At 34.1% G+C, this 27,233-nt stretch overlaps 1 protein-coding gene and 1 non-coding gene across 8 annotated transcripts in view; both read left to right on the top strand.

The window, feature by feature from the left end:
- Lama2 (laminin subunit alpha 2) overlaps positions 1 to 27,233 on the top strand; it is a 582,198-nt gene that overhangs the window by 396,768 nt on the left and 158,197 nt on the right. For 6 of the 7 annotated variants that reach the window (XM_047557822.1, XM_047557827.1, XM_047557826.1 and 3 more), the window contains 3 exons: positions 9,212 to 9,336; positions 15,734 to 15,820; positions 19,724 to 19,917. In XM_047557822.1, coding sequence (XP_047413778.1) covers positions 9,212 to 9,336; positions 15,734 to 15,820; positions 19,724 to 19,917 — 406 coding nt within the window. The remainder of the gene's footprint in view (positions 1 to 9,211; positions 9,337 to 15,733; positions 15,821 to 19,723; positions 19,918 to 27,233) is intronic. The other variant, XM_047557824.1, reaches the window with a different exon arrangement.
- Positions 12,211 to 12,283, top strand: Trnam-cau (transfer RNA methionine (anticodon CAU)). Its single transcript has one exon. It is a non-coding gene; the product is annotated as a tRNA-Met (tRNA).

Genomic DNA, 27,233 nt, shown 5'->3' with positions numbered 1-27,233 from the left:
TAATTACTATTTGGTTTTGGTATAATATTTTTCCCTATCTATCTGTCTATAAGATTCAGTAGACAATATGGGGGAAATGGGTTAACTTACACATTCATAAGGAATAATTAAATGCATAATTATCATGTAATTTTTGACCCTTTTACCTTAGAAACATTCACAAAGGATATAGCTTAATTTTATTTCTGCTAGAATAAAAGTTGCCATCTTTATACAGTCCTCTTTTGGCCACTTGGCTAACATTGCTATATTTGTTCCTTAGGAATCCTCAGTGCAGTTCTATTTTCTGAGGAATCCCTAGGTGAAGTACAAAATAAATAAATACTTCCATCAAACATACACAGCTAGTATAAATTGTTCTGCTCTGAATTTTTGTATTTTCCTTCAGGGAACTTACAACTTTTGAATTTAGATAACTTTATTTATCTTTGAAACAGGCCCATGAGGCAAATAGGAAATAGCTATTATAACTCCCACGCTGTAACTGAGGATACTGAAGCATGCTGATTTCTCTTTTGTGTGGAATATGGATTGCAGTTTAGTGTCATGTCCATTATATAATGCACCCTCTGCTTTGGCAGAGTGGCAAGCATGGACTCTGCAGTCAAACTGTCTTGACTTGAATCCTAGCTCCACCCCTTAAAGTCCAGTTGAGCCTAAAGTCAATTTCTTTAACTTAAGTGGGGTCTGAATTTTCCAATTTATAAAACAAAATAATAGCACTTATTCACAGAGTCTTTGTAAAGACTATGAAATACTTAATAAAATGCTTAGAATATTACTCAGCACATGGTAAACTCTGTAAAAATAGTGATGATGATGTCAGAAGCAACCTGTTGATAATCAAATAGAATGAAAAGCATTTTTTTATAATTTCTTTTTTTAAAGCATTTTTGTATCTAGCAGTATACTGGATTTTTTCTCACTGACTTAGATGTATCGGCTAACAAAATAGCATAAGCTGGGTATATATATATATTTATTTTTCACAGTTCTAGAGGCTAGGAAGTTCAAGATTGAGGTACTGGAAAATTTGATGTCTTCTAAAGGCCCATTTCTTGGTCACATGTGATGCTGACTTTCTTTGTTTTCAACATGGTGGAAGGAGCTAGCTCACTCTCTGGGGTCCCTTTGTAAGAGCACTAATCCCAACATGAGGGTTCTACCCCAAAGACCTAATCGCCTCTCAAGGTCCCACTTTCTGGTATTACCACATTTGGGGTTAGGATTACAGTGTAGGAATTTGGAAAGGTCACAAAAACATTCAGATACTATCAAGCACCAGTCTTCATATGATGATTTAGAGATGGGGCACTCACTATATTTATGTTTTTTTCCTTTATACCCTTCTTCAAAAACAGAGTGGAAAAGAACTATAACTATTGACAATTATATAGGTTAAATATTTCCCTGTGTAACTATGTTCTTCATAATGCCTGGTGACACTTGCAAGAAGTATGGTTACTCTCCCTAGACTTTAAAAAATTCTATACCTTCTACATTATTGTGTATTACTAATACCACAGTGACTGCTGCCCCAGGAGATTTTAAAAAATGGAATAGTAAAACCTGTGTGATGTTGAACCCCAAACAAGGGGAAGGGAAGAGGAAGAGGCAAGTGAGTTAACCCTAATCAGTACACGCACACACACACACAGACATGTGTATACCAGACAACTCAGAGTCACATGGATGGATGGATGGATATTCTCATTTAGTCATTACTACACCCCAGGGTCATGATTACTTCTGTTTTTCACATGGGAGTATTGATGCTTCAGCTAGCTCAAATAACATTTTTAAAGGTATAATTGCTTGTGAAAAATCTTATTTTCACTCTACATAATTCTTTTTTTGAAAAGAAAAGAAAAAATTTCCATCATTGATCTGTTCCATTGCCTGAAACATCATCGATATCTGTGGTTAAAATATTAGCCCTCTAATTAATTGGAACCTACTATGTTTAAGTCATATTGCAAACCTTTTACCATCTGCATAACAACTTTGTCAAAATAGATATTATTAGTGTCTTGTTTCAGCTCTGAAAATTAAGGCTCAGGAAATTTAAGCGACCTATAAGCCTTGGCCAAAAAGTATTGGAATCGGGTGTCAAATCTACTACAAAATACCATCTCCAAACTGAGAAGGAGAAAATGTACACTTAGTTAATTAAATGAGTTTGATTTCAAATGCCCAGGTGAATTATATCTTAGACTATGCAAAAGTCTAAGTCATATATGATTTAGGACCATATATGAAAAAATTTGAGAAATCATGAGTAAATGAAATTTATCACAAGATAAAACAATGATATCTCTTTTCCTTTATTGTATAAAGGAAAGGAAAATGTAGGAAACAGATTTACTTTGATCTCCAATGAAACAACTAAATAAGTGGTTTATTTATCAATTATTTAAAAATGAGCAAACTAAACAGAAATCAGAATAAATTCATTAAAAATAACATACTTCAACCTAATTTCTAGGGTTATAATATATATAAAATATCTGAGACTCTGGTCTCCTGAATCTCAGTACAATATCAGATTTCTCTGACAACGTGACTCATCACTTCTTAGATTCAGCAAAGCATTAATAGCTATACTACGTGTCCAACCCATGTATGTACCAGGACTAGGTATGATTGCTACCACAAATTTTCTCATTTATTCTTATAATATGGACAGGAACATTTCTTACTTCGTAGTTTATGAATTGGTGAGAGAATTTAAATAATTTGCTTAAGTCAAAAATAGTTAGGGCTACATCCACACTAGTTTTTAACCTTTGATGGAATGTTTCATGGTATCCTCATAAACAAGGCTGAAAGCATGGACTGGATGTCAACCAGTTAATGGGTTTATGGGCATGTAAGTTGCTAAAAAATGTGACCCAAAGTAAGCTCTAGAGATGTCCAACAATAAGGCATGGAATTTGCATTTAACTCTGTTGTGTTTAAATTGGATAAGAGCTATGAAATATTTAAATGACATAAAGCTAGAAGAGTTATCCAATGCATTGGATGTAGAAAAAGATCCTGACAGGTGGAACTATGACCCATAACTAACAACATGAAATTAATAGAAAAGGTTTTGAACTTAACTCATTTGTCCATTCATTCTTATGGCCTGTGTTCATACGTATTTCCAGCATACCTACCTTATGGTAGGTGCTGAAATATAAAAATATGAACTGTATAAGCCTTGCCTTCCAGTAGTGTATTTTCTAGGGTTTCAAAAACCAACCAAGGAAATAGCATATATTATCAATGCATGTGATATAGGAATTCTTATTAGATTGTGACTCTCTCAGAGTATTACTATTTGTACAGGATCCAAATCAAGGAAGGAAGCACACTCAATGTGTTTGCAAATCACAGCTAGAGACTTATAATCTACTATCTTTTAAAAGAAACTCTGAGTAGCTAGGATTGTTAAATGTTTAACTTAAAAAAAAAATAGATTTAAGAAGTAATAGTATTCTTAGATATTTGAGTACCTTTCCTGGGAAATGGGAATTAGATGTAATCTACATAGCTATAGAAGGCAGAATTTGGATCACTGACTGAAAATTAGAGTGAAACAAATTTCAGACAGCATAAAGTAAAACTTCATAGCTTACAATTTTGTAAGATAAAAGGGACTGCCTTATAAGAATTCATGCATTTAATAATATCTCAAGGAAAGTGTAGAATGTATTCCTTTAAGAAAAAAGATTAGATTAAGTGACTTCTTACCCTAGGTCTAAAATACTATATTAATGTTATATTCATTTGAAGTAGTAGAAGAAATATATACCACCAGATTTCCATGATGCAAAAATCTTACAAATCTTATATATTCTGATCTATCATTGAAAAGATTCTAACATATATCACTCTTGAGAATATAAGTAAATTTCTCATTAGATGTCCACAGTATAGAAATGTTTTCTAAAAGACTAATTTCTATATAAAAGAAAATATTGCAAACTCTATTTCAAAGCATATAGGAAAGTAATTTGAAAAGACTATGTCAAAAAGTTGCAAAAATAGTATCATGATTTATGAACTGTGTTGGTGGATCTAACCGGGACATTTGATTCACTTAACCAGGTATAGTATGTCAGCAATCCTGTGCAAGATTGACTGTCCAGAGGTTAAAATACTGGCTTTCTCTATAAATAAATTATATAAAGTTGCAATTATAAGTAAAATAATGATAGATTTTTGAATCTCTACATTTTTTAGTAGTGATCATTGTTTTTTAAGTATTTTAACCCAGTTATTAATGTTAGGTTACATAAAATAATTCATTATGAAACAATTTTATTACAAATATAAAATACTGAAAATTATTGTTAGAGATTTCATGTATTTGGGGCACACATTAATTCTTATAACTATAAAATGTGTTCTTAAATCACTCATTCATCTTCTGTCACCTTGCTCTGGATGATTTCAGACTGAAATTCATATAATTATTGTATCTAAGAGCCATTATCTCTCACAATGCTACTGTTAAATATAAAATGACTATTTTATCCTTAAAATATGGTGGTTCCTTTGGATGGTTGAAAAAGGATTATGGACTAAAATGAATATCAAAATATAGCAAATCATTTCATCATTCATTCATTTTTTTCTGTAGATATTAAAGTTAAAACCTGGTTTTTTCGATAAGTCTGACCAGTTTCCTGTATACTAACTAGAACATGGATTGAGTAATTCAGAAACTCAGAATAACCATTGAATGTCCATGCTGTTTCATTCACTGTGTTAAACCAGAAGGAGCAGTTAAGTCAGATGTATGACATCAGAGAATGTTTATCAGAGAAAAATGATGTTTATAGTGAGAGCTGGAATGAATAAATACTAGACTGGTGAGCAGAGAAAAAAACATTCCACAGTAAGGGATTTGCAAATCAGACATCTTATAAGTGAAAGAGAGCAGTGCATAATTTGAGAATTTCAGTTGGTCTCATACAGATAGTATAGTGGGCAAAGGGAACAGTAGCAAGAGGTAGGACTGGACAGCAAAGAGGACCAGATTATGAAGGTCTTCCTTGCAGTGTTTACAATTCATCCTGACAACAGTGAGGACCTTGCATAGGCTTTCAAGCATGAGATCGGCATGGTTTGAAATGTCATGTGGAAAAATCACTCTGCTTGCAGTATGGAAAAAAATCACCGGATGAGAACATTTAGAAACAGAATCTCTAGCAAAGCGTTTATTCTAATAATCCAGGTAAAAGACGACAGTAGCCAGATAAAAACAGTAACAGCAGGGAGATTGAGAAACAGGAAAATTAAATTATGAAACAGTAAACAAATAAGTATCTGAGAAAAGAGAAGACTCAAAGTTGTGGACCTGGGCAAATGAGAGGAGGACAGTGACCTCAACTGAAATATGAATCACAAGTTCACTGCAGGTGGAAAGAGAGAGAAACTTAATTACTGATGTTTCAAATTCCAGGTGCTTTTGTGTTGTGCAATGAGATTTATCCAAGAATCAATTAAAAAATATAAGTCGAGGGCAGGGGTGGAAGCTCAGTGGTAGAGCACTTGCCTAGCACGTGTGAGGCACTGGGTTCAATCCTTAGCACCATATATAAATAAGTAAAATAAAGGTCCATAGACAACTAAAGAATATTTTAAAAATATATATATAAGTTCAGCACTCATTGGAGATATCCATGATGAATACATGAAATATAGTTTTGGACATATAGATAACTGAAGTCATGATAATGGGTGAAATCACTAAGGTTGAATATATAGAAATAAAACAGATGAGAGCCAAAGTTAGAGTCAAAGAAATCAGTCTCACACAATAGAAAAGGAAGAATTCATGAAGGAGAATAATAAAGAATAGCCATAGAAGTAGGATAAAAAAACAACACTGTACTGTTTAAAGAGACCATGGAAGAGAAACTTTCCAAGGCAGAATGGCCAGAAATGTCAGCTGCTATAGAATTCATCTACCAGCAGTAATTATTGTCAGTAAATTTCAGTTTTGCAACAAAGATCTTAGGTAAGCCTGAAATTGTTTCAGTGGTAAGATGAGAAAGCTATTTTAGGGGTACCTGGGAGCACAATGAAGAAGTACGAATGAGGAGTGTAAACAATGTGTTTTTAAAAGCTTATCAAAGACAGAATGGAAGTTATCAAGGGATCTGGGAACCCACAGATCTTCTTTGTTTTAAGTTAGGAAAGTCATGACCAACTTCAAATGGGAATGGGAAAAAGCCAACTAAGGAGAAAACAAGGAAGCTGGAGAAAATGGGTGGAGGCAGGGCAAGGAAACCAGTTTCAGAGGAAAATAGCTTTAAGCAAACAACAGAACTCCACTTCCCTGCAGACAGAATCAATGTCAAAGAAATGGAAAACAGGCAGGCAAAACAGTGAACACTTTGGAAGGACACTGAGGGAGCACCAAATTGAACACTTTCTTTTCTCTGAAAATAGGAGGCTATCATCTCCTAAGGGTAAAGTGGAAACAGAACTGAGATTTCTTCCTGTCATATTGCACAACTGGGTCTGTTTTACATTAAGTTGTAAAATATATCTTCAAGTGACACAATATATTTTCAGCTATTACACTAGAAATGTAAAAGGCCAGTAGTGGTCTAAAATTAATGGTGGTAATGTCATGGTTTCACTGCAAAGAATAACAGAACATCTCAAAATGAGTATTAAAAGCTAAAATAATAATAATAATAAAATTCCATAGCAGTGCTTTTGGTGGAAATGACTTCAGTTATGATTTGTCATGAAAGACTACACATCATGTACCAAACATTGTTTGTCCTTAGAAGACTGATGAAAAATAAATACATTCTTCATGATTGATTGAAACAAAGAGCCCAGCAGACGGATGTCATCCAAGTTCAATATACAGCCTGCAGACAGCTCCGTGGCTCCAGCTGAGTTGATCAGGAGACCATGGACATCTATTTGGTTGCTGACTTTGTCGCTTCTCAACTTTTCTTTTTATAATGTTTATAAGAAATAAATCATTTCCAATCACTCCAAATCCTCTTACAAAATCAAGCTGAAATCCAACTCCAAATTCCCTTTCTTATTTTTTCTCAACTTCCAAAATCGAGTATCTTATTTTCACTCAACAACATACTGTATTACATTTTTGTTTCCATGTTTATTGTTTGCCCTGGTTTTTAAGCTCTTTTCCTAAAGTGAGTAGTATGTTCTTTTCTCTTTTTTTCCCTCACTTGATTCTCTTGATGCCTATTTCAGTGCCTTGAAAATAGCTTTTCCTGAGTACTTATTGTAGGAATGATTGTTCTGTGTTAAATGTACTTCTATTTTGGGAAGATTTTAATTTCAAAGCTATTTACACACTACTCTGAAACTTTTCTCATTTCCTTATAGAGGTGTCTTAAAGCATATCACCCCAATATCCCTTATTATGCAAGCATAAAAAGGAAAATATTGACCTAAGGTTATTGCTTTCAAATTGAATCCTTGAATCCTTTCTATTTATAAAGAACCACCAATGTTTGCTGAGTAATAGACAAATATTTTTTTTTTCTTTTACATTGGAGATTAATCCAGGGGCACTTTATCTCTGAACTACATCTCCAGCCCTTTTTTTTTTTTTAATTTTTTTTTATTTTGAGGCAGGGTCACACCTCAAAATATTTTGAGCCTGGCTAAGTTGCTGTATGTTGCTGAGGCTAGTCTTGGACTTACAATCCTCCTGCCTCAGCCTCCCAAGTCACGGGAACTACAGGCATGTGCTACTGCACCCAGTGACAGCATTGCTTTTTATCTTAGGTTGTTTTTTTTTTTTTTTTTTTTTTGGTTATTTTATTCTCGTGGTTGTACATGATGTGGAGTTTCACTGGTCATATTCCTTTATGAATGTGGGAAAGTTATGTTTGATTTATTCTACTGTCTTTCCTATTCCCATTTACCCCCTTCCAATCATTCTCCTTTATCTAATTCAATGAACTTCTATTCTCTCCTCCCAATTCCTCATTTTGGGTTAGCATCTGCATATCAAAGAGAACATTAGTCCTTTGGTTTTTTGGGATTGGCTTATTTCACCAAGCATGATAGTCTCCAGTTCCATCCATTTATCAGCAAATGCCATAATTCCATTCTTCTTTAAGTCTGAGTAATATTCCATTTCATATATATACCACACTTTTTTATCCATTCATCTTTTGAAGGGCATCAGGGTTGGTTCCATAGCTTAGCTATTGTGAATTGAGCTACTATAAACATTGATATGGCTGCGTCACTGTAGTATAGTATGCTGTTTTTAAGTTTTTTGGGTATAACTGAGGAGTGGGATAACTGGGTCAAATGGTGGTTCCATTCCAAGTATTCTGAGGAATCTCCATACTACTTTCCAGAGTGATTGTACCAATTTGCAGTCCCACCAGCAATGTATGAATGTACCTTTTCCCCCACATTCTTGCCAACATTTATTATTGCTTGTATTTTTGATAATTGCCATTCTGACTGGAAGGAGAATCTTAGAGTAGTTTTGATTTGCATTTCTCTAGTTGCTAGAGAGGTTGAACCTTTTTTCATATATTTGTTGATTGATGGACACTTCTGTGAAGTGTCTGTTCGGTTCCTTAGCCCATTTATTGACTGGGTTATTAGTGGTTTTGGTGTTAACTTTTTTGAGTTCTTTATATATCCTGGAGATTAATGCTCTGACTAAGTTACATGTGGTAAAGATTTTGTCCCAGTGACAACATTCTTAAATGCAGTTACAAAGCTGTTCTGTTTTTTCTTTTTCCTTGTTGTCTCTTGAAACATTTAGGCTTTCTACCATATTTTGGCTTCAAAATGCCCAATGATAGAATGTACCAAGGTCCCACTATTTTTAGTAAAATCTCCAGTACCTTGTAGAGCTAAAACCTAAGAAACTTAAATAACTAGGTGATAAAATAAATTTTAGAGATTTTTGAAGTTCCATATCCCAATTAAAAGTGAAAGAAAAATGTACACAAAAATTGATGTAGGAAAAAGAGAAATACTTATTGTCAGTTTAGCTATAATAACACAGTATTAGTTTCTCAACTTAAAGTTTCTTTAAAATATATCAATAACTGAATTTTCTAGTAATGATGGAATCTGTGTGTGTGTGTGTTAGTGTGTATGTTCACAGACACACACTCTTAGGAGTGGAACTGTAGGATAAATTACATTCTACTCTCATTAAATTAAAAAGAAATGTTTTCTCCCTTTATTACAGGATTGTCAGCATCACACTACTGGTGATTTCTGTGAACGATGTGCTCTTGGCTACTATGGCATTGTGAAGGGATCGCCAAATGACTGTCAGCCGTGTGCTTGCCCTCTGATTTCTCCCAGCAACAAGTAAGATTGAGAAATACAGCCATATTTCCCAATCCGTAACGCCATCTGTCTAGCACATGGGCTGTCTAAGATTTGACTATTTTTTCCATGTAGATAAAAATCTCAATTTAAGACAAAGGTTCTTAATCATATAAAATCATGAAAAAGGTTGGTATACGTACTCTATGGTTCGTTTGTCCTTTAAAACCCTGTTCCAAGTGTATAATGATTAATTAAAATGTAAGTACCCATATTAATATAAATTCTGCTTATAAAATAAATGGCATATATACAAATATGCATAGTTTTATAAATATACAGGTCTAGTGTTTGCCTATAGTTCTGCCATAAATTCGGCCATGAAGGATAGCGTGGCTGCATACTATATCAATTTTGTGGCTGTTTCCATTATTTGTATGTGTTAAATTTAAGATTGGGAAATAATTATCCAGGAAACAATTGAAAAATAGCACAATGAAAGCAGGGTGACTTATTGTTATGCTCCCAAAAAAGTCCGTATCTGCCAGAATCACAGCACCCCTTCTGTTAAGATGGTCTGAGCTTGGTACCATGGAAACACAGCTAAGGGGAAAGAAATGCTGGAATATCTTATTCCAATGCTGTCTGAACATGCTGCTCTGGTTTATATATTGATGAAAACCCTGGGTGTTTTCATTTACCTTTTTTGCTAAGCCAGTCTATACTGTTAAGTGATTTATAGACTTCAATATCTACTTCATAGTTTTTTTAAAAATAAAAAAAAAAAGTATAGCAGTTTGTTCAGAATTAGAATTCTGGACACTTGACCTTGAACATAAAAGAGCCAGAGTGATTCAGTGGTCATTCCACCTGTGCCTACTTCAGCTTTATGCACAATCTGAAAGCGTTTTTGTATAAATTGTCTCCATTTCCTCTGAAAACTTCTCTTCTTTGTTGGCCACAATTTCAAGCCTTTTTTTAATGAGGTTAAGTATAAACTTTTAGATCATTGGCTACTAATGATAATGCACATGATCTTATTTTCATGCAAGTACCAACAGGTAGATATATGAAACATAATATTCTTCTTCTCTCCCTTTTCCTAATCCCCTTCTGATTCTCATATTTAAACAAGAGAATGCTATTTGTTTCCTTGTTTATTAAAATGTGAACCATTCGGATTAGGAAAAAAATCAATAGTTAATTAATTTTCCCTGTTTGAATACACTGTAAGAAAAGCTACAGGAAACATAAAGGAGAAGCTACCATCTGTTGGGGAAGCTCCCTATACAACATGTGTCTTAAGAGACATCAACTTAAATGTTAAGAGAATTCAAAAGCATAAAACACTGTACTTATTTTGGGAAGTTTCAAGAACATATTAAAAGAAGTAGTCATTGTGTAAGAGATCGTCAATAGTAGATTGAAGGGTTTTTACTGTTGGGAATAGTAAGAAATTATATGAGCAGAAGCCTAGGAAACACAATAGGCAGGCATGTTTAAAAGCTAGCAAATAATAGAGTTTGAAGCATGAAATTTGGATAGAATTTCATAATTACAGATGAAAATGAATGAGAAAATGGAGACCATAATATAGAAATTCTCAAATACCAATGTAGAAATTGCTTTTAATTTTCTGTATCATAAAAATGTGCAAATTTTTATTTTTAAGAAAAGGTTAATATGGTCAGAGCCACATTTGAGGAAGACTATTATGATAGAATTGAGAATAATAAATTGAAACAGGCAAAAAAGAAAAACAGAGAGACCAATTAAAGGGCTAGTGCACTAACCTAGACAAGAGATCATTAGAATAGTAACAAGAGTGGAGACAAGGGATGAATATGAGAAAATTGTTAAACACAGCTCTGCAAAATTGTGAGGGATGAAGGTCTAGGAAAGAGTTGAAGGCTGAGGATTTTAGCCAGGTTGACCCCAAAATGGTGGAACTATGAATTGAAATAGGGAAATCAGGAGAGAGGTGCTACAGAAGAAAGGCAATTTATAGTTTAAATAGGTTTAAATTGATGTTAAGGGTCTGTCTGAATGGAAATATGCAAATAGCTACAGAAAATGGAAATCTGAAAATTGCAGAAGCAGATGAAGGAAGAAATATGTTAATAAATGAGTTAGTCAGATAAAATTGCCCTGCCTAATGTTATCCCTGGGGAACACATGGGAGGAAGCAAAGACAGGACTTCCTTTGTGGGGATCATGGAAAAAAACGAAGAGGCAAGGCAAGAACAGGTAGGCAGATGAGAACCCAGGCAGCTGTCACGGACAGCAAGGAGAAAGAAGTATCAGTCGACCACACCTAGTACTGCTCCTTCACGGGAGACAGTGGGGTATGGTGGCAGATAACTAGCAAGGGCACTGATAAAGTTCGTCAAATAAGAGTGGAAGCAGGCATTAAGGCACAAGGGCTTGGGTTTGAAGTTTAAGAAATTTCAAGTCATAATGAAAAAGAATATTACTTTGGTTGGTTAGCACAATCAATTAAATGGCACATTTTTGTTTCTCTTTCATTTTTGGTTTATAGGATTTATATAAGTTAAGTATATAGTCTTTATGCAAAGGACCCTGAGAGAATCATAAGACCAAGTGGAAGTGGCTTATTCAGTGCCTTTGAAACTTTATCAAATCACTGTGAGAAATACTTTTTGTATATATCATACCTAGTAAACAAAGACATGTGTGCAGATACCCAAAAAGATATGTTGTATGCCCAACTATTTATTATATTTTATTATCTCACCTTTTGGGAAAAAGTCACTCCACTGATTTCACGACCCATTAATACCACCACCTAAAGCCTGGGACATGTTAGTCGGATTTAAATATCTACATGTGATGAGAAAAGAAGGCTTAAAAGGCAAAAGACAGAAGTCAGCCAGGGCTATATCAGCTATATCAGCTGGGGATATAGCTCAGTTGGTAGAGTGCTTGCCTCATAAGCATAAGGTCCTGGGTTCAATCCCCAGCACTGCCAAAAAAGAAGGAAAGAAAGAAATCAGCCAGGGCAAAGAAGAGAGGCACTTCTTCCTCATATAGAGAAACCGATTCTAGGTACACATGGAGTAGGCTGAGATTTCTCACTTGAGTGCCTTCCATTCGTAGAGCTGTGTGAAACAAAGAGTAGGAAGGCGTGGAAAGTGGCCACTGACTCACCTTTCCAGGCTCAATGCCCTCTGCTCCCTTCCTCGTGATGCCAAGTCTGGAGTTTTCTGCTCCTTTCCAAACATGCTCAACAGTCCTTGTCCTTGTTGATCCCTGGGAAATCCAATCCATTATTAAAGACCCAGTTCAAGTGCCACCTCCACCACAGAACAGCAGGGCATGGCCTTTGTACTTTTGCTGACGACTAATGCATTTTACTAATATCTTTGCTTCCATCAAAAGTTCTTCCAGAAATTGAACACTAAGTAGTAAGTACTCCATCCTGACATCCTGAATAAGACAGAAACACATGTGTCCTATGGCGTATTTATATTTATTTGTCTCACATACATTTGTAACTTTCCTGAAGGTAAAGATACTATTGTATTTATACCTTTATTCCACAAATATTTGATGATGGTCCAACTCAATGTTAGGCATGGTTGGGAATTGATGGGTGAGCAGAATAGTCCAAGTTTCCTGCTCTCCCTGAACTTACAATATTCCTGAGAAAATAAAACAATAAATAAATAGATATATAATGTAATGTCAGGTGGTGACAAGCACTACCATGAAAAATAAAGCAGCCTCAGTGAATACAGAGTGGCCAAGTACAATTTTACATAGGTGGTCAATGACCTCCACAAAAAAGATAAGGCTTGTGCAGAGGCTCCAATGAAGCAATGAAGCAAGCCATTTGAAAATCTGCAGAAAGAGCATTCAGCCAGAGGGAAAGCAAATGCCCTGGCCCAGAGACAGATCCCTATGTGGCCTATGCATGGCGGACAGCAGAGGTCAGCAGAGCAGGAGTAGAGAAAATGAGACAGGGTGGTAATGATGAGGTCAGCAAGCTCCAATGGGGTAACTAAAGGTACTGAAGGCTAAAAAATCTTCCAATGACAAGGTCCAGGAAAATGCAGTGATGTTCTTGATTGTAGCATCAGTGACATTTACAGGTAAAATATATGTGGACAGTGAGAGAAATAAGAAGAAAAATTAGCTCCATGGTTTTTGGCCTAGCAAATAGAAGCACAGAATGACATTGACTAAGATGGAGGTAATTATAGAAAGATCAGGATATTTTTTGGAGGAGGAGAGACTCAGTTTTAAATCTGTCAATGTAAATACAATATTTAAAGGCCTTTAGAATATGTAGAAGAAAATGAGAGGGAGTGGGGTATGAAAAATGGTGGAATGAGACAAGCATCGTTACCCTGTACACATGTACGATTACACAAATGGTATGAATCTACATTGTGTACAATCATAGAAATGAAATCATGTACCCCATTTGTGTACAATGAATCAAAATGCAGTCTGTAAAAAATTAAAAGCTAAATAAAATAATAATAATTTTAAAAAGAATGGAAGAAATTATTTAGAGGAGAAAAGAGAGAGGAGAAGAAATCCTAAAACAGAACTTGGAAGCACATTAGGAGATCAAGGACGTGATGTAGATCCAACAAAGGAAATGAAAAGAAAAAACCAGTGAACTGGGATAAAAACTGTAAGGACATGATTTCTAGAGATCCAGTTCCTCTCTGTAGAGTCCACATAGAAAGACGCAGGGAGAAGACTCTGTAAATGTCAAAAATTCTGTTGAGGGGAGTTTGGAATTTGATACCACAGGGCAAGGTAAAGGGTGGTCTCCAAGAGAAAAACTCAAGGCTTACTAAGTGATCCTGTAGACAAAATGAGTATTGAGAGAAGACAAGGGAGGGTTGTGCAAAAAGAATCAAGTCTAACCTCAGGCAAGTTGTGATTCTTCCTTCTTCAGAAGTCCTTTCTGTGATATAAGGAAAAAGTACAATTCATCAGAGTACTATAATTCCAAAATTGTATTGACTCTTCAAGGAGATTTACTACACTCCTTTGTGGTACTTCATTCATTCCTACATAGTACATTAGTTATTTACTTTTTGAGTACTTTATTTTTGACACTATTATATTACTGTAAATGGATATAATTTAATCATGCTGGCTATCTAGAGTTGCACTTAAAATATCCAAAATCTGTTTCCTAAGGCCTATATATGTATATGAGTTTATATGTATGTGAGGACACAGATGCATTTGGCATCAAGTTTTAAAGAACTAAAAACTTGACAGACTGTGTCAATTATGAGTTTGTGGTTCTATTTTTTGTAAAGGCAAAAAAAATGTTTTTGAATAATGAGGTTGAGAGTAATGAATTCATTTGTTCACGTAGTTTTCAGAAGTTAGAGTTTATCATTCATTCTTATACTATTGATTTAATGTGTGAAAAGATAGTTGCAATAGGGTCCTAATGGCACCCAAAAATTGTGGCCTTTGTCTCTGTAATTCACTGCCTTTTCAGCATTAAGTGATTTTGTAGATCAATCAAAATGAAAAATGGTGCTTCCAGCTTTGTCACTTTGCAACAAACAAATTTTCTCTTCCTGAGTTTCCAATGAATCATACAGTTTTATCCAATGGGAATGTAGCACTTTCCTATTTGAAAAGTGTATAACAACTCAAAGCTACATCATAATATGGTTTTGCTTTCAAGTCTCATCAAGTCTTTCTATTATAGGGTAAGATAATCAGAAATCCTAGAGCAAAACAGACTGACTGTAGCCTTCCAGCAAAGTCATCAAAATAGGGCAAGTTGTAGAAGACCTAATTATTAAAAAATACTGTAAAATGATGAGTAAATATTTTTCATTTTCTTATGGAAAGTTTTCTTTTCTTCTTTGTTCATACTGATTAGCTTACTTAGTGTTTAATGTAAAATGCAGTTTGAAATCTGGATGTAAATTAGAAAAAGCACACGTACTGTAGATGAAATGTTTATTCACACTTTGTGTGTTGAAGTACCAGTGGTAATTTAGACTGAGTTTTCAGAAAAAAAATATAACTTGTATGCCCTCTTCTTTCCTTTAACCTAAAAGATATTCAGAAATACCTATTCGATCAGACAGATGTTCATAAATTCTAATCCAACTTATCTTTTGATTAGTGAGCGATGGAACTTATTTGCTAGGTGCTTAACATTTTCATGGCTGTTATATAATTATTAAAATTCCAAAGTATGGACATGCTCAGTGTAATTCTTCAAACTCCAACTAAGATTTATTTACTATTATTAGTAGCTTTTGTGACATCCTACCCTTAAAATAAGAACTTTACCAATCATTAAAATATGACCTTTATCACTACCTTAGAAATATATACCATCCACCTCCATAACAAATAAACACTTAATTTATAAAATGAATGAGTGAAAATATTTTTGTAATTTTTTTTTGTTTTTCTGATTCAGTTTCAGTCCTTCTTGTGTTATGCAAGGCGTTGACGATTACCGCTGCACCGCCTGTCCACGAGGATACGAAGGCCAGTACTGTGAAAGGTACTAGCAGTCACGATACGTGGAGGTTACATAGCTAAGGGTTACCACGGAGAAGTCCATATTTCAATAATGTTATTATTCTCATGTTCTCTAGTTGTTTAAATTGAATGCTTTCAAAACTCTTTTTATGTCTTTAGGCATTTTCTGAAGAAAGTTTACTTCTATCTACCTTTAGATTTTCTTAAAGATCCAAATCATTTCACAATAATCTAGTTTAAGTATTAATAAATATGTAGATAGATAAATGCATAAGTAGGCACAAATTTTTATAAGAGCAAATAAATCAATTTTCAAAAGCTTATCAGTAGTTACCAATAATAAAAAGCTGGCTGCATATTTCTCATTTTAGTTTATTGGAAACTACTTTCTAGCGATAACTACACATGTGTCATTGTTCTTAGCACTGTGACCCTACACTGGCAAGTGTATGGGTAACTCAGAATGTAAGCGGTATCAGCATTTTTAATTAGTACTACTACGCAAACAATGAAATGCTGTTCATTTCCCCTTTTCAACAGGCAATGTTATTTAAATACTACTTCTTACAGTTAGAATTTATAAGAATCTACTAAGGCAAGTGGGTAGCTATTAAATTAATTTCTAACTATAATACAAATGTTAAACTAAGAAATACAATTCTAAACTATCAAGTAAGATTATAATTAACATCTTCCAGATACATATGTTCTATAAGATTGTAATTAACATCTTCCAGATACATATGTTCTGTCCTATCTCTTCAAACTTGTCACCACCATTTTTAACATTTTTAACATAACAGAAAGTAATAAAATCGACCACTAAACTCATAATGATTGTAGCAGAATTGACAGCCTATAAGTTTTCTAGAGCTCTGTGAACTTAGCTTAGTTCCAACAACCTAGTTGGATTCCATTTTCCTCCTTTGTCATAGAAGAATAGCTGATGCTCTACTGTTACTGCCAATGTGACAGTGGTGTGTGTGACAGACATTGCTGGCACCTTGCCTAGGCATCCAGTTGGAAAACTCCTTTCCAGCAGAGGCACAAAAAGGCCAGAAAATTTATTCTGCCTTCACCTGGGAGCTCCAAAGTCAGTGACTAGCTAGTGAAGTAGTACAAGAGTCCTTTTCCTTTGTCTCAAAGCAGAATGGATTTTGAGATGTTATTTATAATCCAGAACTCTCTATGTAATCACTCTGACACAGGGACATCACTAAAATCACACCCTAGTTTGGATTTTTTCTTTTCCGTCTCCTGCTTTACCCACTCCTTAGATGGTTTCTCCTAGGAGCTCCTGAAATCAAGATTTTGAAAAGATAAGCTAGTATTAAAAAATATTTATCATCACTCACTTAAGAATCTTATTTTATATAACCAAAAATGGTTGTATTAATAATGACAACAGGAAAGAAATTAAACAATTAGACTTAAATTTTGTAAATTCCAATGCAGTTCGTATAAGCTCATAAGAAGAGTTCCAAAAAGAAATCTCTATGTGGTCACTCTAAGAACAGTATCCCATACTTGGCATATGTATAACAGTACATTGACAATTTCCATGCCAACAGAAATTAGCAACAATTAAATAACTTGTGGTATAGAATCCGAAAATATTTTTATTTATTTTGAAGATGCATACGTCATTTGTATGTAGACTATAGATGATAAAGGTATATATTTTCTCTGTTCGCCTGTGTGCTTTAGTATCGATGCTTAGGCTATTAGTTCATACCTTGTAAACACCAGCAGGATGGTGACTAAAAGTATCCCTGGACACCAACAGGACTATCTGCAGTAATTTATGAAAAAAATGTTATACAGCATAGCTACATGTATAAATTGGAATCACTACTATCTACAAAAGCATGTGTATAGAAAAGACTGGAAAGGTATACCATGATGACAAGTACTGCTTAAAGCAGAGTGATTACAGAAATCCATTTCTAATATCCATTAATATTTAATCAATAAGAGTTGACAGTTCATACAGCATATAGATGAGCAGGATCATACACTATCAAATGTGAATGGTTTGAATTGTTTTTGCAATTCTTGAATGTTGTTATAGCTTTGCATTTATCATCTCTAACATATAAATGATCAGTTATATTTCCCTGAAAAATTGCTTCTACTCAGCTAAATTAAACCAAAGGTCTTGGTTAAATTTTTATTGTAACCTTCCAAGTAAACTCATTCTACTTCTGAGAGCATCTTAAATCATTTAAATCACCTTACGGCCTGCTCAAACTCAGCTTAGCTCTAAAAGTGACTAAATTTCTTGAGTGTCCCTGTAATGTAGAAACTCCTCCCAAACTTTATCTTCATTACTCTTATCATTAATTCTATAAGATTTACTCAGTCTGAATCTGCTTAGAATACTATTATTTTACCTGCAAATGTTAGGAAATAATTTAAGTGGGCTTATTTAAGTAATATTTTTACTAAGCATTTGTAATCTTATATTGGAAAGAAAATAACAATCAAAAATATAAGTATCTAAAAGCCTATTGTTACAGTTTATGCTTCACCTTCTCTAACTAGCACAGGATGAATGAACTTTCAGAATCAGCCATTTAAATTTCCATAGACCCAAGCTGCTAAAGATGTCTAGAATTATCTAATCAGTCTTCAAAACTTTGGCTCCAACCCCCTATTATCTCTGAGCTTCTCATGCTTACATGTTGAACAAAAATTCTGACTTTTGAGTGAGACTCTCTCAAAATAAAATATAAAAAGGTCTGAGAATGTTGCTTAGGGGTTAGGTGCCCCTGGGTTCAGTATCTAGTACAAAAAAAAAAAAAGAAAAAGAAAAAAATTCTTACTGTTGATTATATTTACACTGATCATATATATAATTTATTGTCCCATCAGGGACACTCTAAAGAGGAACAGGAAATGTTTTTAATAATTTAGCCAGGACAAGAGGTAATCTGAGATTGTCCTGGGCAAAGCAGAAACTATGACCTTGCTAGCATCTTGTAAAGCTACAGTTTCACAGTGCATGGTGGTATATACTCCGGTGAATGGATGCTTCGATTGGGGGAAGAGCTGATGAATGGATGGCATTTGGGGTTTACCCTATCTGATTTCCTTTTTAATTTCTCATGTCAGTGCTATATGTTTTATTTACATAATATGAACCCACTTTCCCAGATACATAATAAATAATTCATCCTGAAAAAGGTGTGGTTAAAAAAAGAAACACCAATAGTATTAAATATAAAATCCAAGTTGTTTATTGCCTTTCAACTTGCCTCTTTTTCCTCATTAGTAAAATTAATGGATTGTATTGTTTGGTCATTTTGATATTTAAGATGCAGAAGAATGGTTAAGCCTTGAGTCAATACATAATTTTATTAATCTCTAATTTTAAAAAGAGACCTTTAAGAAAAGTTTATGAACTAGAGCTGTGGTAGGCAAAATACAGCCCTTGCCTGGTTCTGTATGACATTTAATCCAAGAACCATTGCCAGAGGTAAACATTTACAATCATCTAGTGATATAAAAGCACTAAATCCAAACTCCATTTAAGTAAAATTTAATACCTCAAAAACTTCTATTAATAATTATCTTCTCTTTAGTATATTGGTATTACAAAATAATTTCTACTCAATTATTATGGTTATTATCATGTTTTGAATTCTATCAACAATGACAAGAAACTTTAAAATTTTCTTTCTCATTTCATAAATTTGACTTCACCTCTTGGCTTATAGAGCATAAAATGTTCTATTGGCTCTCTATAGACTCTGATCTACAGACTCTTGATACCAATTTTACTCAATTTAAAAACAAAGCACATAGACAGACACACATACACACATACACTCACACACACACACACACACACACACACAACACATAAAGCAATTTAGAGATGTGACTTCCCATTAACCTTTGCTTTGTCACTGTTTAAATCCAGGTGTGCCCCTGGCTACACTGGCAGTCCAAGAAGCCCGGGAGGTTCCTGCCAAGAATGTGAGTGTGACCCCTATGGCTCACTGCCTGTCCCCTGTGACCCAGTCACAGGACTCTGCACATGTCGCCCTGGAGCCACGGGAAGGAAGTGTGACGGCTGCAAGCACTGGCATGCACGCGAGGGCACGGAGTGTGTTTGTACGTACACTAACTAAGTGTTTAGCAACGGGAGTCTGGCTTTCCCTTCTGTCTCATTTCCAATGAGAAAGACGGACTATTTTCCTGGTTTGCAATAGCAAGTGCTCCTCTCCATTCCTTCTGACACTGTCTATCCACCTTCTGCTTTGGGCCTGCTGGTTTTGTCTCCATCCTGCTGAGCCAAGAACAGCTGAGAAAATCCCTAGCATGCTTCATTCCTTTCATTGAAGACCCACAACACAGCTCCTGGAGGCAAATTTTGTTTATTTATTTATTTTTATTCATCTCGGGGTTTACAGTTTTTCCTAAAGTTGGCATTACCTTTGTGACAGATTAAAGATTTGAGTATATTAAATTTTTTAGAATCCTCCTGAATTTGTAATTGGTTAGGTATTTTAAGCCTTGAATTATAACTGATTTTTCTTTTCCCAGCTTTTACAGAAATCTGTAGGCATATTGCTTTGTAAGTTTGTCTTGAGCTACAAAACCTGGAAGCATGAACTCACGTATTTAAATATTTTTACTCATATATACAATAAATGGAGAGCAGTTTGCTTGCACGCTCTCTCTCTGTCTTTCTTCCCCTCTCTTTCTCCCACCTCCCCTTTCCTTCCTTAAACTGATTCTGGATTTAGTGGTGCCATATTGAAATACATTGAAATGAGCGGTTAAATATAGTTTCTTGGATTCTCTAAAAATTCAAATCTAAAATACATTATTTTAAAAATTTTAGAGGGGAACATTGTACTGTGATATACCTTTCCTTAAGGAAATTTGTTCCTACACATTTTATTTCAATATTTGCCTTTTTAAATTCATTTATGCATGCCAATATTTCTTGTTTTAACATCTTACATGTGTCTTTGTATTAATAACATTTTAATTAGAAAAATTTTTGTTTGTGTTCTGGTTTTATAAGAGTTACCTCAAAAGCTAAGGCTGGATTTAAAAATAAGCCAAAAATTTAAGACTAGTTGTGTTTAGGAAGATAAGCTTTTAAATATTTTCTTTGTATTTCAACTACTTTTAATGAAAATGCGTTACATTTCAAGTAAAAATTAATGTGAAAGTGGACAGGAGGGAAGAGATTAAATGTAGTATAATCATATGCATTAATATTATCATATCCAATTATTGGTATATACATATTCACTCTTTCCAAGTATAATGACATAGTCTAATTATAATTAAAAAGTGTACTACTAAATATTCTTTATTGTTTTCAGGTTGAATTATTAGTATGAATATAATTAACTAAATAATATGTAAGTACTCCTAAGATAAATATCACATTAAAATCTAGGAAAGATAAAATAATGGAATTATTTTTCTGAACATGTATTTGAAAGAGAATTGGCATTCTGCCTATCAACAATGACTTCAAGTTTTTTCTATTAATGATAGACACCTTATTTGCATTTTTAGTAAATTAATCCTAAAAAAACTTATTCCTATCACATGTGAATTTTCTAGTCTCCAGATGTCCCATTGGATATTAACAAAAGTGCCAATCTTCCAGTTACAAAGTTACACAGCCTTACAATGTTCGCCTGTGTTATTCTTATCCTACAGGGAAATCCATTTGCACCTGCTATACATGGTATGCACTTTAGTTGCCGTACCCTGGAAATTTTAATATTCTTCTGGAATATTAATTCTTCTTGATTAATTCATGATTTTTCTTCTACAAAAATGTTAAATTACAGGGTTGATTTTACATCAAACCCTTATCAACATTTATAATTATGCTATGTGGATGTTTCTTACACTACCGTCCTTAAGCTTTGGTGATTTCCACTGATTTGTAGAATGTTTCCTCTTCACTCATTAGGTGAACGCTAAGAGTTGAGTAACAGGATATCTTTAGACTGTTCTTCCCCATCTTTTAGAATTCTCCAGTTTTAGAAAAATGTACCATTGTTCTATTACCTTAGTCTTTCCCAGGACTCAGTTTCTACACTTACTTTTGAAATGACTTAACAAAACTAGGTACAAGTGAGGACAAAACTCTGACTTATTCTCAATTCTCTTTGTAAGATATTTTTACATCCTCAAGCTAAATTAGATCAAGGGACCAAAACACAGATTCTGCTGGCTTGTCGGATCTGCAGGGCCTATTTTATCACATGTGATCATCTTGGGATTATATGAGGCTCAGGGGTGTGAGCTGTGGGAGGGAGCCTGGTGAGGGCAACAGCAGAGATGTGTAGCAAGAGAAGTGATTGTGGGACTGGTTCTTAATGTTGAGCTGACCGTGGAAAATGAAATGCCTCTCCTAGTACAAAAACAAGCACTCACATAAGATGGTGTAGCATGTATTGTAGAAGACTTGAATTTGTTCTCTTTAGTTAATCCTCTAGGAAACACACTTTAAATTGACCCATACTAAGGTTCTGTGTGTTTTTTTAGGTGCACAATAAATGACCTAGGCATGTTCATTGCATTATGCATTATACATTATGACATTATTGCAGTATGCAAGCTGCATATTGGTGGAAAGAATCTGCATACTCACCATAAAGTTAGATTAAACTCTTATATAACAAAAGATATAAAATTCTGCTGAAGAGACTGAACAACACTGAACAAATACAAAAGTAATAGAAGAGCTTCCTTTGACCACCCGGCTTTCCCAGAGAGACTGATTACCACCAAGGCCAACTGGTCGTGAGCAAGCTAGGATTTTGCCAGATCCAACATGGAATTTCCTATGGGACATAAGCCTTTTTTGTGTGAGGTTTCCATTACTGTGATGAATTTACACAAATAGTCTCTGTCCATCTTGGAAAGTACTTAGACCTCAGTGTCTCACAGGTAGTGAGTCAAATCCAGTCATACCAAGGTGATCAGCTCCACCAAGCAGAGCAGCCCCTTGCCTTAACTAAATAATATCTACCTGCAGGTTCCAGGTATTCTCCAAAGAATCCCCTTTACCACACATAGGATCATCATAATCACAATTTTTTAAAGGCTCACTTTGACAGCTGACGTTTTGCCAGATGCCATATGAATCATGTCACATGCAGCTCTTTTAATTCTTGCAATATCTCTAGACCTTATTATCACCATTGTGGGATAAGAAAATTGAATTTAAGTTTGAGTTTAAGCCAGGTTATGGTTTTGGATAAGTGTTCCCCAAAGGTCAATGTGTTGAAGGATTGGTCCCCAGGGTGGCTCTGTTGAGAAGTAGTGGAACCTTAAGGAGACTGGGAACTTGCCCTCAAAGGAGGCTGTGGAACCCTAGCAAATTGCAAATCTTATTTTCTTTAACCACTCTGCTGGTTCCTGATGCAAAATTCAAAAAGTGAACATGGTTTACCCAATATAGTCAGCATTAATGAAGTCATTCTTTTATTCATTTATTTCTTCTCATCTTAGAACCCATTTTAGCTGAATAGAAAATAAAAATAAATCGGACTACAGATACATAATGAAAAATTCTAAATTTATCAAAGGCCAAGAATGTCATTTTTTTTTCTGTTAACCATTGGAAGTCTTTCCACTAAGTTATAAAAGACTACAAATTTATAGTAGATGCTTATTCATCAAAGGTTGTCAAGTAGACTCCTCATTGTAAGAGAAAAGGCACACTAGCCAGGTACCCAGACTAACTTCAGAGCCTTTTTTTTTTTAAGTAGGAATTACTTGGGGACAGTTCTACAAGGAGTTCTTCATGTACATATGTTAGTGAAATCTGAGTAGGTACTTGATTGGATTTCCCAAAATTGGATTTCTCCTTAGTAAATTAAGTTATAAAAATCCATCCTCCTCTTTTCAACCCTCATTCATAACTGACACATCATCTTCTAAGGTGAGAATAACTACCTGCCCTTCTGAAATTTGAGAATGAGCAAGAACGTCATTATTTATTCAGTAGTAAAGTTTTTGTCTTGGGAAACTTAAACTTGGACTTGTTCATGTCCTATTTTCTTCAGATGCATAGTTAACAGAATAACTCATGTGATTCTTAAAATAGATTATGAGTGGCATAGTAAAATAGATAAATCTCCCAGAAAACCAAAAATAAAATTAGTAGCTACTGGCAAGATGTTATTCCACAAAAAGTGCCCAAAATAGCATTTAATAAATATCAAATGGATACTTACTATTTTTAATCACTGCATATAAAGTATTTGGAATATATCAGATTTTATTATTTATACTCACAGTTTACTTAAAATATAGCATACAATAATGCTTTGCTTGCTAATCTAAAATCCATCATGAAGTGTCCTTGATACTGATCCTCAGAGACACTTATCAAGATTATCATTTTTAATAGCCAGTTGCCACCAAGGATATTATCATAATAATGCAGAAGCCCTTATTATCACTGAAGCATTGTTGATCCAATATAATCAAACATGATTAATATTGACAGTTATTGTTTTCTATGCAGAGAAGTAGGATCAAAAGAGTAGAATATTGTTACCATTGTAAAGAAAACAGGATTTTTTTTTTGTTTTAAAAGATGTGAAGAAAATCAATTGATCTCCAAAGGCAATTTATCAATTATGACTTTGCATGTGATTGCCCTCCTTATAGCTCTCTAAAGATCATCCCATCTCTACCCCACGTTAGTGCCCAAGTTCCTGTTCAAAGGTCAATGTTTCTACTAGAGCTTTTTAGAACTCTGAACCATGGCATGCTGTTCAAATTCAGATGTTGGTAATCTATTAAAATCATTTCTGTTTCCCTTTTTTTGTACGTTCTACTCATGTGTTTCATTAGTAAAAAATACTTGAATTTCTTGTCATCAACCTTCTTAGCACAGGTCCCAGGTACCAATGTGTGGAACAGTAACTGTCATTCTGATTCTGGATAAGAATCTAGTCATCAAGAGAAAGTCTCAGTGGTTTATATACCACACTGAGCAAACTGTTCTGTTACCAGATTAAGGAGTTGCATGTTGAATTGACATATAGAGAAGCATGATCACTATTGCTTTTTTTTTTTTTTTTTTTTTCAGTTAAGCTTTTAAGAATAAAGTGAATTCTTTATTGATTTCCATTCTGGCTAGGCCCAAAAGCTTTATTGACCTCAAAGAATATTACAATCACATGATTTTAAAGTTAGATATATTATAAGATAGTCTAATCTTCCTCTCTTCTGTGGCACACCCCCACCAACAAACAGACAATTCTCTATTGCAAGGAACTTTGCTGTTATAAAATGGCATAGAAATTTTGACTTCTCGCACATCCCATAAAAGATGTGTGACATCAAATTAGCTAACTGTTCTAAACCTCAATTTAACATCTGTAAAAAGAAATAGAATACTACATACAGGCCTATGAAATGTCTAAGCATCATAGATGTTTTATAAATCCATTGTTGTTATTTTGCGGCCATTTTTTGCAAAGACATGATGTTTTGTGTAGCTCATCTACTTCTGATCAATATTCTCCTTCATTTAGGCTGAATTCTGGTTTAATGTAATCATCTCTAATTCTGGGTTATTCAAGTCACAGAAAATCACTTTTTCTTACATTTCTCTTTTCTTTAAATTCTGTTCATGCATTATTTATAGATTCATTAAACACCCTAATTGTGACTACTTTTCTCATCTATAAAACAAGGATATTAATAGTACTTACTTCATAGAACTGCTATGAACATTAGATGAGATGGATAGCAAAACATGATACATTGCCTGTCATGTAGTAAATATTGTGTAGATAAAAGCTATTATCTCAATATTATTTATGGTACTTTCAAATTTCAAAATTTTCACTTGGTTTTTGAAAAGTTATACTATCCCTCGACTATGTTTGATTCATTTTTCATACTTTTATATAGAGAATTTGATTTAGGTTATATATTATATATATATATATATTTTACAATTTGGTATACAAACAGATTTATCTGTCTCAGCTAAAACCTACAGATTGCCTTTTTCTCTAGTCAAAGAACTAACAGATAAAAAATCTTCTTAATGAGTCTAAACCAAATTTTTATACATTTACTTATAAATAATATAAAATAACTGGATCCATTTTAATATACCCTAAATATATGTTGATCTAAAATTTTAGTCTTGAAGCAGTCAAGGAAAAGAGAGAAATACAGAATCCAAACCCAGGGAACTATCAATGTAATTCTAGGAGGATTAATTTAAAATATGCAAACTAACACACAAATTTTATCTTTTATCAAAAATGTATATTTACTCCATTATTCTTAGTTGACTAGAACAGATAATTTATACATCTTTATCTAAAATTGGTTAAGAGGTTTAGCCTTTTGTAGAATGCTCAATGTATTCATTTCAGCCTCAGCTTCTTTGGCATGAATGCATTTGTGAATTTTTTGTGACAGTAAGACAGTCATTATTATGCATGGGGGACTCTGGTAGAAATGCTATATTTTGTACTAATTGCTAACAGAAAGATCTGTAATATTGGCTGCATGATTTGCCCCTTACATGTGCCCAGCTATAACGATCTGAATTTAGTACTGCATTTGTTAATATTAGACACAAATTTATTCTGACACTTTTATAGGCAAAGCCTGGGAAACATTTAGTCATGTAAAATATAATCATAGTCTTGAAATATTTGCTTTTGCTCTCATGCATTTTAGGCAGGATCTCACTTTATAACCTTTCCATATTGCTGAATTAAGAACATTGTTTGTTGAGGTTATTTGGGGTCTTGATTATGGGACAGGTGTTAATTTACACTGTCCCCTTATCAAAGAGCAATTGTTTACAGAATGTGAATATTCCTCATCTCTGTACACTCTTCAGATCTTCCTATCATAGTGAGTTAAATTCATTTTTAAATTGCATCCCATTTCCAGTGTCTGTTGCCAGACACTTCAGACTTTTGAGGGCAAAGAAAAGTAACTCGTGGTATATGTGAAATATTTTGTGTCAGGATAAAACAGCAAACCATTATGCAAAGGGCATAATTCCTGGTGTGTTTATCTTATAACTGAATAAGCTAGACTTGTACAGAAGCCTTGAAAAAATCCCCATGGCTATCATTTTCATAATCTTTCTGCCCATTGAGATAGATGTTAGTATATTACTTGGAGCATACTATAAAATTTACCTTTCACTTATGAAAATGTGCTTGTACTTTGTTCCCCCAAAAGCAAACACAAAGACCATAGGACATGGGGATAATAATAGACCTTTGCACACAGAGACATGAAATGGAATGTATGAGTCCTTGAAAGAGCAATTAAATACATTTTCATTTCAGCAACTGAAGATGAGGAACAAAAACAGATGGGCAGGGGGTAGAATAAATGAGAGCAAAATCAGTATTCATCATGCCTCTTGGCATTCTAGCTCAGCCATTTACTCT

This window comes from Sciurus carolinensis, chromosome 7 (assembly GCF_902686445.1).
Source record: "Sciurus carolinensis chromosome 7, mSciCar1.2, whole genome shotgun sequence".
Taxonomy (NCBI): Eukaryota; Metazoa; Chordata; class Mammalia; order Rodentia; family Sciuridae; genus Sciurus; species Sciurus carolinensis.
This window is presented reverse-complemented; position numbering and strand designations above follow the sequence as displayed.